Raw genomic sequence first — 14,669 nt, forward strand, 5'->3', positions numbered from 1 at the left:
ATTAAGCCCCTGGAGCATACTGGACTTCCCAATTTCTCTAGATCCACGTTTAAAACAACTCTAACAGTTGGTTTCACGTTATAATATCTAACAAAAGAAATAAAAATGTAAAATTATATTATTGTACTTAATAATAATGAAATTATAAATATTCAAGCCATGAAATAAAATCATAAAAAAAATACTTTTTTAAGTCATGACACAGCCCTGTCCATTGGGCAGGGTGGCAGACGTTTTAACATGCTTTTGAGCAGTTGGTCAATTTCAGCAAATCTTCGGTCCTCTTTTTCGGATAGCACACCACCTTAGAGCCAATGACATGAGACACGATTCAAAGCATTTAGGGTTACACTCCATATGGGGTAGAACCAAGGAGGTTGCCCTTGATTTCATGTGTGACAAGAGCCTGAGCGAAGCATTGGCTTGGAGAGGTAAACTAATTTCACAGGCAGGAAGAGAGGTGCTCCTTGAAGATGTGGCTATGGCAATTTCTATGTATGTTATGCAATGCTTTAAGCTGCCTTGTTCTTTCTATCAAAATCCAAAAAATTCTTAAGGGACAGATTTTGCGCTCTCCTCGCCAAACATGCTCGGAAAATGATGAATAATTCGGATGCACTTTGGGCTCATTTACTCAAACGTATTTATTTTCCAAACTCCAATTTTTTGGATCCTTATATGGGGCTTGGAGGAGTATCTACGGTAGTTGCTTAAAGAGGGTTTTCATTGGAATGCAAGCAATAGTCACGATAGTTTGATTTGGCATGATCAATGAGTCTTCAATTTGTTGTTGCTGTTGTTTCGTACTGAGGATGGTAAAGGATCCTAGAATGTAGCTTTGCTGCATGCTTTTTCAGCCACAATGAGTGTAAAGGCATTATGAAAATCCCGATTGGACCCTACAAGGCTTCTAATAAACTTGCCTTTCAATGCTCGATTCAAGTACCAATAGCTCTTTTCTCCTTCCTTCATTGCTTCAGCATCAAGTGGATCCAATCATAGTGATGTGTTGTCTTATAAAGGTAGGAAATATATCCAGAAGCTTAAGGTGAAGCCTTGATGAAATATTAATAGATAGAGAATGAACACATGAACCTCAAAGAACAATGAAGAGAAAACAAAGAGAAGAAAGAAAGAATGATTTCTTCACTAAGTCCAGCATGAATACAAAGAACCTACAACTATCGTATTTATATTAAGTTGTAACAAAGAAGATGAATAACAACTTGAACCAACTAACTCAATAACTTACTAACAAAATAACTGTCGCAACAGTTCATTCTGCTTAACTGCTGCTGCAGTTCATTCCTTAACATTCACCGAATCTCCTGGCTGCTGCTACTGAAACTTGCGAGCACCTCAACTGTGAACACTTTTACTGCTGCAACTCATTCCTTAACATGCACCACACCTTCTGACTGTTGAAACTGCGAACACTTGACTCGCAAACAAGAAACTATTCACTTTTGTGAACCACCTTAAGTCTAGTTCGAAACCTGTTAAAAAAACCCCACAGACAAAGGCTTTGTGAGTATATCTGCAACCTGATCTTGTGTTGGCACATAACCCACTACCAAAGCACCCCTAGCAACATTCTCTTGAACAAAAAACAAATCAAGTTCCACATGTTTGAACTTTGAGTGTAAAACTGGATTTGTGACAACAACTACTGCCCATGAGTTATCACACCAAACAATTGCCTTTCTGCAATTAGAACTTGCAACTCATACAACAAAGATTCCAACCATGCTATTTCAGCAACTGCATATGCAAGACTCCTATACTTAGCTTCTTCTGTGGAGCGCGACATAACTTGCTACTTTCTAGACGCCCAAGAGACTGGATTGGCTCCTAAAAACACACAAAAGCCTGTAGTAGACCTCATATCATCTGAATCAATACCCCAGTTTGCATTAGAATCACCAACGAGGGACAACCGAGAACTAACAGTGAATGAGATATCATAATCTAAAGTAGCTTGAAGATACCTTAGAATGCGTTTTACAATCTTAAACTGTTGATCTAAAGGTCTGTGCATGAACTGACAAACCTTGTTGACAGCAAAAGTAATATCAGGCCTTGTGATAACTAGATATTGAAGAGCTCCTACGATACTTCTGTACACAGATTCATCCTCCATGGGGCTACCTACATGTGCAGACAGACTGCAAGACGTGACCATAGGGGTGGGGGTACCTTTTGCCTAATGCATATGGTTTTTCCTTAACAAATCATCTATGTATTTCTTTTCAAAAAGAAACAAACTAGTAGAAGTATAAGATACCTCTACACCTAAGAAAGAACTCAATTTCCTAAGATCTTTAAGAGAAAGTGTAGAATCCAAGTTTCAAACAAACCCATCAGTATCGGTCTAACTACTACCAATGATAATTATGTCATCTATATAAATAAGAACATATCCCTTGTCCGCTTGATGATGAAAAGAGAGGCATCAGACTTTGACAAAATGAAGCCTATAGCGAGCAAATACTTATTAAGTTTATGAAACCAATCCCTGGGAACCTACTTGAGACCATAAAGGGCATTTTTTAACCTGCATACTAACGACACATCACCTCTTTGTTGCTCAAAACCAAGAGGTTGATTCATGTAGATCTCTTATGAAAGATTTCCATTCAAAAACGCATTGTTAATTTCCATTTGTCTCAACTACTAGCCAAGGAAAACACTACGCGGATCGTTTGTGTTTTAACCACTGGACTGAAAGTTTCATGAAAATCCACATCAGCCTCTTGTGAATAACCTTTAACCACCAACCAACCTTTGTGTCAAGCTATAGTACCATAACATGCTGTTTGAGATTGAATACTCACTTACATCCTACAACTCATCTATTAATAGGTAAAGAGACTAATTTCTAAATGTTGTTCTTCATAAGGGCCTTATATTCCACCTGAGCCACCTTAGTCCATTTAGGACTTGCAAATGCCTCTTCAATGGTCACGGGCTCACACTCATCAAAAGGCACTGAAAAACTTTGGCTTTGGAAACATCATTCTTAGAATAAGTGGTCATAGGATGAATGTTAGCGACTGGTTGGTGGACTATCTCGCAATTGGCGGACTGGCTCGCGAACAGGAGACTGACGAACTGTCTCGTGAACAGAGGACTGACGGATTGCCTCGCGAATAGGTGACTGATGGATTGCCTTGCAAACAGGGGACTAGCGGACTGCCTTGTGAACAGGGGACTGGTGGATTGTCTCATAAACAGATGACTAACGGACAACTGAGAGCTGCAAAAGCAAAGGACTCCTAAAACAATGATGAGATTGCGAACTAGAAGTACCAATTGCTTATTTCCTACTAACAGAGACAACAGAAATGAAGATTCATCAAATACAACATGCCTTCTAACAAACACTTTGCCAGTCGAGTCCATACAAGTGTAACCCTTTGACACTATGCTAAAACCAACAAAAGTACAAGGTTGAGATCAATACTGATGCTTATGATTCTTGTAAGGTCTCAAATATGGATAACAACAACAGCCAAACACTTTAAGACTAAGATAATTTGACTTCGTATTGTACAAAACCTCATGAGGCGATCTCCCTTGTAAAATGGAAGTAGAAAGAATGTTGACTGAAACACATCATGAAGAAACACATATACCCACAAGTGCATAAGAAGATTAGCCTGTGCCATCAATGCTAACCCAATTTCTACTATGTGACGATGTTTTCTCTCAACCACACCATTCTACTTCGATGTGTAGGGACAAGTCAACCGATGTTGAATACCTATCATGGAGAGAAATTTAGTAAAGGAACGAAACTCCCCTTCCCAATCACTCAGAAACACCTTAATCTTATTGTTGAACTGAACTTCAACAAAATTTTGAAATTGCATAAATTGATCAAGAGCTTCTGACTTGTGTTTAATCAAGTAAATCTATGTATATTGATTATGTACATTAACAAAAGAAATATAGTACAAACAACCTTCTGAGGATACAAGCCTGTTGATCACTTGTCATCTATCCGTTAATCAAGTAAACTATTGGATTGTCATCTATCCGTTGATCACTTGTCATCACCAAACTTATCTGCCTGTTTAATCAAGTAAACTAGTGGATTGTCTTGTGGATAGCTTCATCCTGAATTGGTGATACATCAAAACGATACAAGCCTTCATGCACTCTCCCCACTAGCAAAACATTTCCTGTTTGTATATCATTCACAAAACATCGAAAAGGGTGAAACTCAAAATAAACATGATTATCCTTGGCAAAATGAGTAACAAACAACAAATTCTTGCACACTTTAAGAACATGTAGAACGTTCTTGAGTCGTAACACCTAGAACTAGAATGAATAAGAAGAACATATATAAGCACATATACACTGGCACTGTTGCCCATAACAAGCTTACTAGTACCTATATAATTAATAGCAGTAGGTATATTGGACAAATCATTAGTGACATGATTCGTAGCCTCTGAATTTAGATACCACTGTTGATCCGATTTGTAGGGCGAGGTCAAGGAAAAATGACACATTGGTGAAGTGGATGACTGAGCTTTAACATGCATGGAAGACTTGCATCGGTTGCAATCAGAAACACAACACTGATGGTGAGACTTGCACAACTGTTGCTGTTGATCATTGAACTAATAGAAATTAACAGACATATGTTATCTGTGATTTACATCCGAAACACCTAAAAAGGATTCATCAAACCGATAATAGCATTTTTGAACTACATGTTCAATCTTGCTACACAATTGGCATTAAGGTCGATTTGAGAAAATCGGCCCCTGCGACCTTTAAATTTTTAACCTCGACCACGATAGGATCCCCCTCTAAATTGTTTGTGACTCTGACTGCGACCTCTACCACCTGCTTTGCCTGCATTATTTTCCTGAGATTGAACAACATTGGCCTGTAAAGGAATGCTCGCCATAAACTCCAACTGTCATGTCTCACAATCTAACAACATCTCAATAAGCACATCTAGAGAAACATTCACAGCTGGGGCCACTACGCGAACTTACTCATACTCCACTGATAATCCTGCCAGAATAATACTGACTTGTTCGGTATCAGGTACCAAACTACCAGCTGCAATAAGAACATTACACATTTTTCTTATCTTATTCAAATATTCTTTAATGGACAACTGCCCTTTTTTTCTAAGCATAAAGACTATGTCTCAAACTAACAATCTTCACGCTTGACTTAGCAATAAACTGTCTTTCAATTGTGAGGCAGACATCTAGACTCGTGCGAGTACTAGTTAGATAAACAAGAATCTCATCACACACAGTTGACAAAATCTAAGATGCCAAGAGTTTGTTTTGTTGATTATGGTCCAAGAATGTAGGATTTTCCACCAGTTGACCATTGCTGTCAACAAGAAACTGATATGGAACACTGATAGTGCCTAAAACAAAACCTTGCAAATTATAACCTTCAAGAATCAACATAATTTGATGTTTCCACAAAAAAAAATTTATTTTATTGAGCTTAACAGTATCATGCTTAAGAAATTGACGAACACGTTTATTCACTGTGCAAGAATTGCACCCAGGATCCAAATGATAAGAAGATACTTATGCAGTAGCACTATTACCATCATTTGCAAATTGTCGATTACTTCTGGAGCCACGACACACCAATGAAAACTTCAATGACTTTCCACAACACTCTACCCTCAGTAAGAAACTATAGCTCTTGATATCATAGTGAAATATTAACAAATAGACAATGAACACATGAACCTCAAAGAAAAATGAAGAGAAAACAACAAAGAGAAGAAAGAATGAATAATTTTTTCACTAAGTTCAACATGAATACAAAGAACCTACAACTATAGTATTTAATTGTAACAAAGAAGATGAATAACAACCTAAACCAACTAACTCAATAACTTACTAACAACTTAACTACTGCAGTAGTTCATTCTACTTAACTGCTGCTGCAGTTCATTCCTTAACATGCCTAAGATTAAAAAGGAAAAACTTTGGAAAGCATGCTACCAAAGAAGATCTCACCAGAAGAGTTCATGGTGTGAATCTTTGTTGTCCGAGATGTGGCGAGGAAGTGGAGTCTATTCAACATGTTCTTTTTTTCCGTTCTTTTGCTAAGACTGTGGCAGGAGCTTCGCGATTTAGCTATGAACCTAAACGAGAAGGCTTTGCGAGCTTCAAATCTTGGTGTGGGAGAATATCGTAACCTCTTTCCCTTATTTTGGATTGTTTTGTTCCCAAAGTCTTTTTAAACATTCTTTGTTGGCACTTATGGAAGGCTTAAATTTGCTTTGTCTTTGGTGGGTCGGGTTTTGATCCCATTTCAGTGTGACAGCACTTGTTTCATGATTTTGCTTTGCTCTAGTGAATCTGTAGATGTATCAAAGAAACCATCTCTAGGTGAGAGATCTTTTGCATATTGGCAAGGGCCACATACTTCAATTATTAAGTTGAATTGTGATCAAAATTCCAAGTTGTCTTATTGGTCGAATGTTTACCTTCTCTAGGGATAATTTGGGGTCGAATCATATTGAAAAAAGAATTGAATTGTGATGCCTCTTTTGATCCTGTTTTTAGTGTATGTATTGGTATCGATTGTTGTAACCATTGCAACAACTTGATTGATGGGGGTTTGGTCTAGTTCCTGTGTCCTCAGTTGAGGTTGCAAAAGCATTGGCTACCCGAGCTGTGTTTTTTTGGCTAGGAATGTAGATTCATATTCGAGTTTGATTATCAAAAGTTGATTTCTCATCTCAATCTTTTTTTAGTCAACCGACTGTTGGGGCACTTCAACAATTGAACTGAACATTCGATCTTCTCCGTGTTCCATTTTCTACTACTTTCTCCTTTGTTGGTAGAGAGACAAATAAAGCTGCCGAATGAGTAGCAAAGAAGTCTAAGTTGGGTGGCAGTTTAAATCATTGACGGCTTGCCCACCATTTGCTTTCTCTCTGATTGTCTCGGGCTTTTTATAACCATTTGTGAAATAAAAAGTTATATATTTCTATCATATTTTATTATGTCCGAAATAATTTATTGATAAGCAATAATGCAATAATTATGAAATGTACAATCTGCTCCTATATTATTTTCTTTTAACTATAATTAATTGTCATTGTAAGTTCCAAGTTGAAACAAAATCAATATATCATCTTGGCAATTGGCAAAAAACAGATAATGGCTACGGGCAAATGTAAAACCTAAGGAGGTATGATCTTCCTTTGCTCAGAGAACTAATCAACGTGCTTTCTTAAAGCATGCCTTCGACGTATATTTGGACAAACATGATCTTACAAAGAAAATATATATATAAAAATCGAACAAATCGTTAGCAGACACCGCACATGAATCCAACACACTCTACCGGAAACATCTAATATCATCTTTCATTGTAGAAACTATAAACTTTATTGACAGTTCTTAGCAGGACAGCCATATATTCAACATAGCAGGGAATAGTTTGAAAATATTCAGGTAGAAGTCTCATGGAGACACTTGAACTAGGATTCGTTCGATAGATCAAAGAGCAATTTGATCTTTTCCTTAAAAAAAATCATCAATTTCTTCTATTAAAAACTAATCTTTGTACATCAGAACAAGGTATGCCACAGTAATTGTCTAGGTATTTATCAGAAACAGTAGAAATGAATGAAATTTTTAACAGGCCTCCAAGACACTTTTACCAAATATTCATCAAGAAGTTTAAAGAGGGATAGAACAAAGCTCAATGACCCGAACAAAACAAAACTAGTAAATAGTTTTAGCAGAATATTCGATTATTAGAATTTTCTTTTCATTCCAAAACAAGTAGAACAATGAAACAAACACATAGCAAAAGAGTAACACAAATCAATCCTTACAATTAAAGCAGAATTGACCTTTTGTAAAACTATCTAAGAAAAAAAATATTATCATCATTCAAACTTCTATGGTGGATTGCATAGTTCATCTAATCATTCTTAGCTGCAAAAGAATATAAAGCAGCTAACTCAAACCACCAGCAAAATAACAGCTAAAATCTCAATTCTAACCTGTTGATTCTTTAGCCTCACGAGCTTCAGCATTACCAGAAACCAAACCAAGTTCTTCCTCGAGCTTCTTCCATGCTTTCAAAAAGTTGGGAGGGAACGTCTTCTTTACCGTCCTGATTAACCCTTTCGCATCCTTGATCTTCTTTTTCATCACCAATCCCTCCACCAAATGCTTCAAAGTGTTAAAATCAGGAATCTTATGCAACCTCACACTCTCTTTGAACACCTTATAACCTTGCTCATACAATCCATTTAAACATAAATAAAACACCAGCGTCCGAAAAGTAGCCGCATTTGGATTACACCCATTACCTTCCAATCCTTCATATACCTTCTTAGCTTCATCCAACATGCCTCTCTTACAATAACAAGTCATCAGATAATTATAACTAATGGTATCCGGTTTCAACCCTAGGGTGCTCATATCGTCAATCAATTCCTTCACTTTCTCAGGCTCTCCGCCTTGAAAATTCGAAATCCTAACGTTATAAGAAGCAACATCTAATTCGCAACCAGTCTTCATCATCTCAAACCACAACTTCTCTGCCTCTTCTGTTTTTCCCTTCTTATATAATGCGTTTAAAATTGTTGTAGAGGTAACCGCAGTTACCTCCACGCTTTTCCTTTCCATTTCTCTTAGAACCTCAAGCCCTTTCTCGGGATGACCCGCTTCGCAATAAGATTTAACTAAAATCCCATAGGAAACTTTGTCTGGTGAAAGACCAATGTATTTCTTGGGAATTTCATCGAACAGCTGGGGAACTCTGTCAAATTGCCTAGACTGATTGCAAGCGGAGAGCAAGGCGTTGAAAGAAATGGTTGATCTGGGGGTACCAAATTGGTCCATTTGATGGAAAGTTTTGATGGCATGATCTAACATGCCAGCGATACCATAGGATCTGATGAGAGTAGAGAGGAAAGGCTCCTGAGAAATCTTGGGGTCGGTTTTGTGGGACTCTATTAAGGATTCGATGTCGGAGAAACGACGGGACTTGGCGAGGCGGCGGACGGTGAGGTCTTGAGCGTAACGGGAAGAAGAAGGGGAAGAGTAGTGTTTGGAAACGGAAGAGTAGATTTCGAGGGCTTTGTCAGGGTCGTACTCAGTGCGGAGTTTGCTTTTGGCTTGGGAAACCGAAATGGAGGAGGAGTAAGCGGCGGCAGCGGCGGCATTGGAGGTGGCCGAAAAGTGGCGGAGGTGGCGAAGACGAATGGAAGAAGACATGTTTTTTTGGGAGGAGACTTGTTAGGGTTTGGTTTTAGGGTTTTAGAGTGGGATCGGAGCAGAGCAGCTTAAAATCAATGGTCAGGGAATTTTGCTAATGAACTTCGTTAAGTTAATTTTTAACCTTCTATTATTTTTTTCTTATTTCTTTATACACACAACACAATCATTCAAATCTTTCTTGGCCAATCAATATTACATATTTGTTATGGGGTAAACTACAAAAATAGTCACTTTTGTTTACCTCAAATTATATTTTAGTCACTTATGTTTAAAATGTTACATTTTAGTCACTTATGTTATCGTTTTGCTACGAAGCGATCACATTACTGTTAAAATTCGTTACCTCCCTAACGGAAGTCCTATGTGGCAGTCCAAATGGGTTTTAAATGCCAACTTAGATGTCTAGTTGTTGGGATGAAAATAAGTTTTTAATTAAATAAAATACAATTTCGACTGTTACGTAGGACATCCAAGTTGACAATTAAAACCCATTTGGACTGCCACGTAGGACCGCCGTTAGGGAGGTAACAGAGCTTAACGATAGAGTGATCACTTCGTAACAAAACGATAACGTAAGTGACTAAAACGTAACATTTTAAACATAAGTGACTAGAATATAATCTGAGACAAACAAAAGTGACTATTTTTGTAGTTTACCCATTTGTTATGTGAAGGAGTTTTTTTTTACATGGAAATGGCACCCTTTGTGAAAATGAATGTATAACATGGCCCAAAATAACCTTGTATTTTAAATATAGGGTTTTATCACTAGACAATTAAAAAACAAAAATAAACTTCAATTTTAAGATGATAAAGAAAACATACATATCCTTAACAACATGAACTCGTTTGTTTTAAAATTTATAATACAAATAACTAGCCTTCGTTTGATATTTCATCTCACTTTTAATTCCAGTGCCAACACACAAAATAAATATCCTAAAGCTGGTTCGAATTTTAACATTTTCTTCATCCTTGATACCAAATTAAGAAATGCAGGAGATACAAACTAAAGGACATTAGGTACAAAACCATCATTAGAATTACAATAAGAGGTGGGAGTCATGGATAAATTTCTTATACCTTGTCTATATCTTAACTCTAAAAACCTAAACGAATAAAGAACCAGTTCGTACAACTACATTGCATCATAGGCATAGCAGCTAAGATATGACACATTAGCCATCATACTCCCCCTGTGCAAATTTGTTCTCAGGATAGAACACAGCAATTACTTGATTTTCACCAAATCTCCTTCCATTCATTGCAGCTTGGGCTTTTCGGGAACCTTCCACATCTGAGTACTCCAGAAATACCTTCAAATACCAAGTAATTGCAGTCAGTCAGTAACTAAGGGGAAGAAATGAATATGAAGCAACTAGCAGAAACATTGCCAATGCAGGTCAGAAACATTGCCAATGCAGGTCGATAACTAAAACAACAGGATTTCCTGCAAATATAGAGCACTGACCTTCCCAACACCCGGTAATGATTCACCATTTGGATTCGGGCGGGGTATGACAACATTCACCAATGCACCTGCATATTACGTGTGAAAATTTCAAATCCACATAAAACTTTATTCAGGGAATTAGTTAGCAGAAATCAGTATGAAGAAAATATAGATAAAGAATTAGTGTCTTCTGTCTATGCAAGCTAAATTTGCTAAATTTGACTCTTTAATAACAGAAGCGAACAAGAAGGGCTGTAAAACAGAGATATAAACAAAAAGGAAAACGGAAATTAATAAAGTATACAGGACTTAGCATGTTAAAATAACTTTAAAAACTTATTAAGGAGGGTCAGGTACAACAAGGATGGACCAAATGGTTTTAAGAATAATTTTACCATGTTTTCCACCCTCTTGTCTCATGTCTTCAACAATGTCCCCATACTCCTCATCATCTCTAAGATCATCTTCACTAATTGCTTGAGTCAAGCACACAACCTTTGTGGGCACACCTTGTGGTTGCAACATAAGCCTCTGTAAAGGACAAAGACACTGCAAATTAGCCTATCATCTATAGACGATACTTGCAACAAATGAGTAAATTTTAGAAAAAAAAAATAGCACTATCTAATCTTACCTGCAAAGCAATCTGCTGCTGTGCATGCTGAAGGATGCTCTCTTGCTCAGGTTTAGGCTGGGTAGCACCTTGGTTTGCTCGCCTAACAGTGAGAGTTTTATCACCCATTTTAATTCCATTTAAAGCAGCACAAGCGATGTCTGTAACTGACAGATCTTGATATATGCAGAAGGCATAGCCTTTTGAGTTTCCAGTTTCTCTATCTTTTACTAGATCAAAACCTCGAAGGGGTCCAAAAGACTCTAACAACTCCCTGATCTGTGCTTCAGTAAAGTAATATGGAAGCCCCCCCACAAAAATCCGGTCTGGACCCTCAAGCCCACCAGCAGACCCTGGAGATAGACCTACAGCTGCTAGATTAAGATTGGGACTGGGCTGACTTGGACCAAGAGTTGCAGCAAGCGAAGGGTTGTAGTCACTGGGTCTCCGAACCTTCACAGGTGCTCCCTAGAAATTCAAACAAGTCATTACAATTTCTTGTATTTAAATGACTTCAGTATGAAGATCCTAAAGAATATAGAATACCTCAAAGATAATCCCATCTAAAGCCATTGCATTACTAGCTTCCTCAACTGATCTCATCTCTACAAAAGCAAACTTCTTTTCATGGTTTATGTAGACATTAACAACAGCATCCCCTGAATGTAACAGAAAAGGATGAGTGACTAGAGACATAAAGCAGGTATTTCAGTCCTGCGATGTATCAAAAAATTTCTCCATATACCGGGACCAGCAGTATTCCCACCAATTGCAGCCATAACCTGGCTGAAGAAAGTTGCGACTGACTGCAATATAATATTTAGGTCAGTTCCAGCAATAAATGCAACCAATAAAAAGAAATGTTTAACTATAGTGCAGAGTAACACCTGTTCATTTGCAGTGGGAGAAAGCCCTCCAACATAGACGCGCCGAGCATGCCTCGTAGCCTGAAAATGAAAAGATAAATCATATAAGTGCCTGTAATTTATGAAATTTATTTTCAAGTAAATAGGTCTAAACTAAAAATGTATGCATAATCCACCAAACCTGCTGAGTCATTGCCTGAACTGGCATAAGAGGGAGACCACCAAACTGCTGCAAAAAGCTGGAACTTATACCAAGTTCGAGAACACAGGACCTCACGACTATCACATACGCATGAGAGAAATACATACCTGACCAGTTGCCAGAGGAAACATGTTTGGAAACACTCCAGGTAGGGTTGGATTATTCCCTGGAATCTGGACTGCAAATGAAATTCAGATTTCATATTAGGATATAATTATAAATAAGGATTTTATTCCTATAGCGGTTGATTCAGCAGAAGGATTTTTATGCCTCCTATCCTATAGCATATCTGAACCTCTTAAAGATAAAAAGAAAAAGAACACACCATAAGCAAGTTCTTGAGGAAATACTTGTAAGACTACCCAAAAAGGCAATAGTTGCCAGTGGAAAGACGAACAATACCATTAAACCGGTGCATTGGTTCCTCCTTGTACACAAAAGCTACAGAAGTCGGCTCACGCCATTGCCTTCTTACACAAAGACAAAAACATAGAAACAAACAAACAAACACCAAACACAAGACAAAACCAAAACTCTCTCAGTTCCAGAATTATTTCACCAAGTATATAAAAATAATATTAAAACCCTTCTAAAGACTGCAGCTTAAATGGCTGTATATACAAAATGGAAGAAAAAATACAGCTTACCAAAAGCACACCAGATTTTTTATAGGAACTTTCCACTATATATCAACCAAAAGAACAGTAGCAGTTAACAAAATATAGCAATCTTAAATCTTGTGAAGGCATATGTACCTGTGGTGGCCGTGACGGCAGCAGCAGCCGCAGCAGCACCACCAGAACCAGCAGCTAACATTGCTGAAGCAGGAGGTGCCATGTCAAAGCCACTAATCCTTTTGCTGCAGACAAATAAAGTATATCAAGGACAAGAAATATAATTGGCATGAACTAGGGTAAAAACCTTTAAAATTCTCAAACTTTAGTTCCAAGACTTGGACATAAAGTTACTCAGCTACAAGTACTCTAAAATAACCAAATATCGCTTCATTTTGTAAAACAATGAAAACTATGGTCTTTACAAATTATGAAGTTCATCGTAACCTACCTCTTTGAGGGTGAGCGAGAGCGGGACCTTGACTTTGATCTGTGTTCAGATCTACGAGAACCACGCCTATTCCTGTCCCCCCTATCTCTGTCATAATCCCTTCTCCTGTAAGCAGCATTTAGAAATATAACTCCTTTAACCACTAGAAATAAGAACAACCAGAATGGAGTGAACAGAGTAATCACAGTCAAGGAAGCTTAAATTGATTTATTTATGCCACCTATCATAGTCTCGACTTCGGTGATAATCATCATCATCTCTATCTCTTCCCCTTTCTCTCCTTTCACTCCGCTCCCTACTTCGATCCCTACGACGGTCTCTGTGATGACGGTCACGGTCCTTTTCTCTGTCCCTATCCTTACTTCTTTCCCTCTCCTTGTCTCTTTCCTTGTCCCTATGTCGATCGGAATCCTTATCCCTTCCCTTATCGCGGCTTTTCTCTTTTTCCCTACTTCTAGAAGACCCTCTCTCGTGCTCACGTGATCCATGCTGCAAATATTTGATCAAATTAACATTAACGAATATAAAAGAAACAATTATATAGCTAAACGAATTAGATTCACAAGAAAAAAAAAAGTACCTAACAAAAAACAAGACTAACCCTAACATATTTGTTTTCACAAACGACTCCACTCAAACAACTATAATGACATTAAAAAACACCCTAGAAACTTAATCAACTAAATTTCATCCAAATTTTGTTCAAAAAAGGGTCAAAACAAGCAATATCAACAGCTGCAAACTGAGAGGAAAAGGAACCCTAACTTCAAGCGATCTCGTGTTAGTGAAACGAACGTACCTGAGATTTGGAATCGCGGAGATCATCAAGGCCGCCGTGACTACCTTCGCGGGGCTGAGGAGAGGGAACGCCGCCATTGCTGTTTTCAAGATCCTCTCCGTTACTCTGGTAGCAAGCTTCGTAATCGGTCATTTTCGTTTTTGGAGGTTTAGTCTTTAGACTATTTAGGTTTTCTCTTTGTTTTCGCTTAGTAGCTGCGACTACTGAAAAAGCAAGCCGCTTACTAGATTACAATACAGTTTTTAAAATGTTATTTATAAATGATTTTAGGGATAATATAATTTTTCGGTTCTCAACTTCGCAATTAAGTACATTTTGGTACTTGTACTTTTTTATTTATTTATTTTGATATTTAAACTTAACAATCAGATTTATTTTGATATTTAAAATTGAAAATTATAAAATTTTGATGACATAGTACACTGA

At 37.6% G+C, this 14,669-nt stretch overlaps 2 protein-coding genes across 8 annotated transcripts; both read right to left on the bottom strand.

Annotated features, from left to right (window-relative positions):
* Positions 1-7,765: 7,765 nt before the first annotated feature.
* Positions 7,766-9,359, bottom strand: LOC105763290 (pentatricopeptide repeat-containing protein At4g36680, mitochondrial). Its single transcript, XM_012581464.2, has one exon. It carries the CDS (start codon positions 9,240-9,242, stop codon positions 8,016-8,018), a length of 1,227 nt encoding a protein of 408 aa, XP_012436918.1. The 5' UTR covers positions 9,243-9,359; the 3' UTR covers positions 7,766-8,015.
* Positions 9,360-10,053: 694 nt separating this feature from the next.
* On the bottom strand, positions 10,054-14,463 carry LOC105763289 (splicing factor U2af large subunit B). 7 transcript variants are annotated; one of them, XM_012581458.2, is made up of 13 exons: positions 14,244-14,462; positions 13,665-13,933; positions 13,445-13,549; positions 13,135-13,238; positions 12,487-12,557; positions 12,359-12,403; positions 12,199-12,258; positions 12,057-12,117; positions 11,858-11,970; positions 11,333-11,779; positions 11,094-11,229; positions 10,717-10,784; positions 10,054-10,561 (listed from the first exon to the last, which is right to left on the bottom strand). In XM_012581458.2, exons 1-13 carry the CDS (start codon positions 14,373-14,375, stop codon positions 10,424-10,426), a joined length of 1,749 nt encoding a protein of 582 aa, XP_012436912.1. In that variant the 5' UTR covers positions 14,376-14,462; the 3' UTR covers positions 10,054-10,423. The 7 variants fall into 7 exon arrangements, with proteins under 7 accessions (XP_012436912.1, XP_012436911.1, XP_012436910.1 ...); XM_012581457.2 differs by having other exon boundaries at positions 12,359-12,406; XM_012581456.2 differs by having other exon boundaries at positions 12,057-12,258; positions 12,359-12,406; positions 14,244-14,463.
* Positions 14,464-14,669: the final 206 nt, after the last annotated feature.

The sequence above is a fragment of the Gossypium raimondii genome, chromosome 12 (genome assembly GCF_025698545.1).
Source record: "Gossypium raimondii isolate GPD5lz chromosome 12, ASM2569854v1, whole genome shotgun sequence".
NCBI lineage: Eukaryota > Viridiplantae > Streptophyta > Magnoliopsida > Malvales > Malvaceae > Gossypium > Gossypium raimondii.